Below are 5,000 nucleotides of genomic sequence, written 5' to 3' on the forward strand. Positions count from 1 at the left end.
CCACCTTGTAATTTTAACTTTCGCTACTCTATACATATTTCAACACCTTAATTTAATAACTACACAGTAAGTGTTTGCAATTGTATCCTCCATTACCAACTTGTAAGGTCAAACTTTTTTTTATTTGTAAATTTTCGTTCATTACTTATACTTCAACACGTTAAATAACTAAATGTTCGTAATAATTGTGTTCTCCGTCGCCAACTTGCATGTCAACGAAAGCTAGATGTTTCACTTGGGAAGGCCTAATTTATATAAGCTTAGTAATTTCTTTGAGGCCTCCTCGCCACCAATGTAATTTAAGTACAGTATTTTCTCTCTATCTTCTATTTTTTGATTATTCATATTTGTATCTTAATTTCTTTTTTCTGTGGCAAATAAATTTAAGAAACAAAAATTTCTTTGGGTCACCACCAAGAACACGGACTCTGGCCTGACAGCAAAAATACGCGCAATCGCGGTAATGGTATAATGTTTTAACCGTTGAGTCGACCGTTCTGGTTTTCATATTTCTGAGAATGCGCAGAAGAGCCGGAAGTCCGTGATTCGCGTACTTCCTGCTTTATCTTTGGCCACTGATTCTGTGTTCTTGGTGCTGACCAAAAGAAAAGCGGACTCAGGGGACGAAAATGATGGCGAGGAGATTAAAAGATTAAAAGTCTTGTGTTTATTCGGCCGTTCTTGTTTGCCTTTCTTCGATGATTTCCTGGCTACAACAGTAGTAATAATAGTATATTTTTGTTGCCTGCGAGTAGACTTCCGCGCACGTACTGGAAAACTCTCAGGAGAGCCTGCTCATGGGTTTAATTTTTCAGGTTGCGATGAAAATCCAATTCCAAGTTCATTTTTATTATTTTTTAAATTCATCATGATATGTGGGGCAGTGATGTAGATATTTCCGACTATTTTTTTTTAAACAAGGTTTGAAATCTTCAATCATTGCAACTTTATTTACTGCGATTTTCATAATTCTGCGGAATGTCATCTTTAAGTGCCAACGGCCAAACTGCGTTTTCGCTTTCATCAATCAAATTGCCTACGCCAAGCCGAGAGTTGAGCCGAAAACACGGATGCCGAAATCAGTTGATGCGTGACATAACCTACCAATCAGCATCTTTTGTTCCCACGGCTCATTCGTACATTCGAACTCACAGGCGACCCAAACTCAATTCGAATGCTCAGTCACCCATTTGTAGGGTTTATATGGAAAACATGAAATGCCGAAAAATCGGCTAATCCTAGTTTACAGCGACGAAAATAAGTAAAATTAACTTACTTTTTACTGCAGCTTGTGTTCTTGTGTCGATTTGAGGCGTTCTGGGCTTGTTTTGAAATTTGCTCCTATCCTTCATTAATAGAAGACAAGGCTGGAAACTCGGAATCTCTGAAGCCAGTGATCACTCTGCGATCGAGGAGGATTTTTGTCCGAAAAATTGGCTTGATTCGGTCTTTTGTCCAGTCCCCTGGGGCCCGTTTCTCGAAAGTCCCGAAACTTTACGGGCCATTTTCGGGTGTCACAATTCCCTCTGTATCTCAAGAACAGAGAGGATTTAAGTCGTCAAATTTCACAGTCAGTTTGCTTTTAGCTACCTAGAAAACATGTTAAAAGATCGGCATTCCAAAACAATCGGTTGTCAGGTTCACAAATGGCTATCCGGGCCCGAAAAGTCTTCGGGACTTTCCAGAAACCGGCCCCAGAATCCGAAAACAATCTCCACATGCTTAGACAACAAGCCAGTTTTCACTAAGAACCCGTCACTTTCTCCAGCTGAAAAGGCGTTTTGAATTCATACGTGATATGACCGTTAGCCTTGTGAGTCAGGCAATTTCACACAGAGAAGTAGGTAATATCCAACAACAACAACGACAACAACAATAAAACCTTTATTCTAGTGTCTTAAGTATTTAGCTTGGTAGCTAATTGGAGATACTGCGATAAAGTACTTAAAGCTAATTAATATATACACATTAAAATTTTTCTTAAGTTAATAGCCTATGAATACTTATTAAAACCTATATCATATAAGATTAAAAATCAAAATGAACATAAATGACAATTTCACAACATTTCCTAAAGTTAATAGCCTATGAATATTTATTAAAACCTTATATCCTGTAAGATTAAAAATCAAAATGAACAGTAACAATTTTCACAACTGTTCTCAAGCACGTTTGCTAAGTCTCTTTGTCTTATATTTCTGATTCAAGTTGTCACTATATTTATCAGCACGAGAAAATTTGGACCACAAATATGGTGGTCCCTGGTATCGTAAAGAGTGCTTCCCATATTTCACAGATTGAAATCTTGGTACCTTAATTAAAGTCATTTTCATTACGAAGCTGATATCTGCTTTCATTTTCTTCAAAGATGTCCAACATCAAACTTCGTCAACCGGAAACTTTCTCTCGTCCCCTACCCCTAGAGAGAAGTGAAATTGTCACCAAGCCAACGGTCGTATCTCGTATGAATTTAAACGTCTTTTAAAGTGCTACTGTGACGAAATTTGAATCTTCCCTATCGAAGCCATTTTGGCACATAAACACGTAGTCTGTACGAGAAGAAGAATGCTGTTTACCATTTTCAAATATCTCTTTTTGTTCTGGAGATATTCAAGTTTTTTTAATATGCAAATTAGCCAAGTGATGACGTCATAAACCCTACCAAATTTTGATCAAGTATGATGGAGAAAGATATCTCAGCCAATTTGTATCAGAAATACTTGGTTCTTTGCACTAAGATTCTAGTAAATGTGTTCCACAATATGAGCATACCATTTTTGTTACCATGGCAACATACTGGGTTCCAGACCTCCCTGATATTAAAAGCTTTGCAGACCACCTTTGGCGTTCTGTTTTGATATTTGCAAATGGTGCCTCATCTGCATGATCCTGCCAGCATATAAAGATGTTAGGTCGAGTTTGTGGCCTTGGTTAATGTATTTCTAGCCTGAGATCACCAAAATATTGAAATCAGGTTGGAGGGGACTGGAAAAGAGTGAGTTGCCATGGGAACCAATTTCTTTACAGTCGTAGGTGTGTTGCCTTCAGAACTATCAGCTCACCAAGTTTCAATGGTCTCTGTTGCAAATTGACCGAGATAGCTTTATTTATATTCTTGATGTTCTACTGGGTTGGGTGAATGACGTCATTAGCCTTCTCATTTGCATATTTAACACATTTTTCAAACTTAAATATCTCTGGAACCAATGCAGATATTTCCAAACGGTAAACAGCGTTTTTAATGTTTCATGGTACTCTATGTGATAAACCAAAAAACTCAAGGGATAAAAATTTGATCACAGTAGCACTTTAAGCTTGAGAAAGTGGCGGGTTCTTTGTTAAGACTGGCTTGTTCTCTAAGCATTTGAAGATTGCTTTCGGACTCTGGGCCTTTATTTTTATATTGACGAACCTCTAAACGATAACATAGTGGTGTTCCAGCTTTGAACTAAACAAAAACTCCTATTCATTTTCCGGAGGTGGAGTAGCTCTTCCTGGCTATGTTCGGAAATTTGATTGATGGAAGCCAAAACGCAGTTTGGCGCTTAGCGCTTAGCGCTTGAAGATGAGTTTCCGCGCACAGAATTATGAAAATCGCAGTAAGAGGCCAATTCCGACTTAACCCGAGTTTTTATCATAAGAAACAGTTCAATATTCAAACACCGTCATTGCCATATTGTTTTTTTTTTTTTTTTTTTGCATTCGTAGGTTATATATGAAGACCTTAGTGACATAAGTCAGTTGAATGACAGAGTTAGAGGCTCAAGTTTGCCGAATAATTCACCTCTCATTACCAGACTTATACACTATCACAAGTGAGTTGGATACTAAAATAAAATGAACATGTAAAGAACAGTAATAAGCGCTATTCATTTGGCCAAAATTCCAGTATTTTCTTTCTAGAACCAAATGAAACAGTATTGTCGGAATGTTCATTTCGGAAATTTTGGTTAACCTGTTGTTGTCAGTCGAAATGTCGAATTGTCGGAACTACTAGAAAATGGTCTTTTCTCTTTGGCATTTTATATTATTTTGTTGAGAGTGAAGTGCGATCCATTTCTATACAAGAATTTGAGATCAGAGACCATTCAGCTCCAAATTAGGGGAAAACCCCCTCCATTTTCGGAAGAACACCACAGGGCCCGGTTGTTCGAAAGCCGATTAACCTAATCCAGGATTAGCGTAAACTTTTCTTTCATGTTTTCAACCTTTAGTTGGAAGTTTCTTTGCTTATTTTTGTTTTTCCAGATTGACTTCTTCTAATGTAAAGTTTTGCCGAATATCAGCGTTGAACAGCATTTGGGAGTAGAGAAATAAACTCCTTGGTTAACTTTTAATCTGGGATTAGCGTTAATTGGCTTTTGAACAACCGGGCCCTGGAGATCTTGGAAATTAAAATTGAAATTTGCGCACGAATGGATCAATTATGTCCAGGCCGGCAAAAGTCACTAGGATTTAGTGTGCAACGACAAAATTTGTTATTCTTCGGGCGCATGCTAACGCGGCGCATTTTGTCCTTGCAGACAAACTCCTTGCGACCTTTGCGATAGTATTTTGCTGGAACATTTTTGCTAACGCTTCTAACTCTGGACCTATCTCAAATGTATTGCACCCAGACTTGCCGAAATCGACCTTGCAAAACGCCCGCAGAAGCTGTAGAAGACGCCACGGCAAAAAAAAAAAAAAGAAGAAAAACGGATAAGGCTGAAACTCAGCTCATTAAATTCGCAGCTTTGCTCGTCACTTAGCGTCCTTGGTTACCGTGACCGTGGTCAAGAGATAGGAAAATTCTGCCCGCTCCGGCAATCAATCAGATTGCTGGATTCTCACGATACCACCCGCTCACGATCAAAAAAAAAAAAATTAAATTAAATGCGTTTTAGAAAATTGTAGAATGTTACCGTAACTTTACATAATTAAAGGTCGGGCAACGCGATGCAATGGTTTCGCTGCTGGAAGGAAAGGAAGTTTTATCTCTGTTATCCACAGGATTCGGGAAA

At 38.2% G+C, this 5,000-nt stretch overlaps 1 protein-coding gene across 1 annotated transcript in view; it reads left to right on the forward strand.

The window, feature by feature from the left end:
* The window catches only part of LOC137997031 (uncharacterized), an 18,398-nt gene that overhangs the window by 4,392 nt on the left and 9,006 nt on the right, over window positions 1-5,000 (forward strand). Inside the window, exon 7 of the mRNA XM_068842730.1 lies at window positions 3,709-3,815. Within this exon, the coding sequence (XP_068698831.1) occupies window positions 3,709-3,815 (107 nt within the window). The remainder of the gene's footprint in view (window positions 1-3,708; window positions 3,816-5,000) is intronic.

The sequence above is a fragment of the Montipora foliosa genome, chromosome 3 (assembly GCF_036669935.1).
Source record: "Montipora foliosa isolate CH-2021 chromosome 3, ASM3666993v2, whole genome shotgun sequence".
Taxonomy (NCBI): Eukaryota; Metazoa; Cnidaria; class Anthozoa; order Scleractinia; family Acroporidae; genus Montipora; species Montipora foliosa.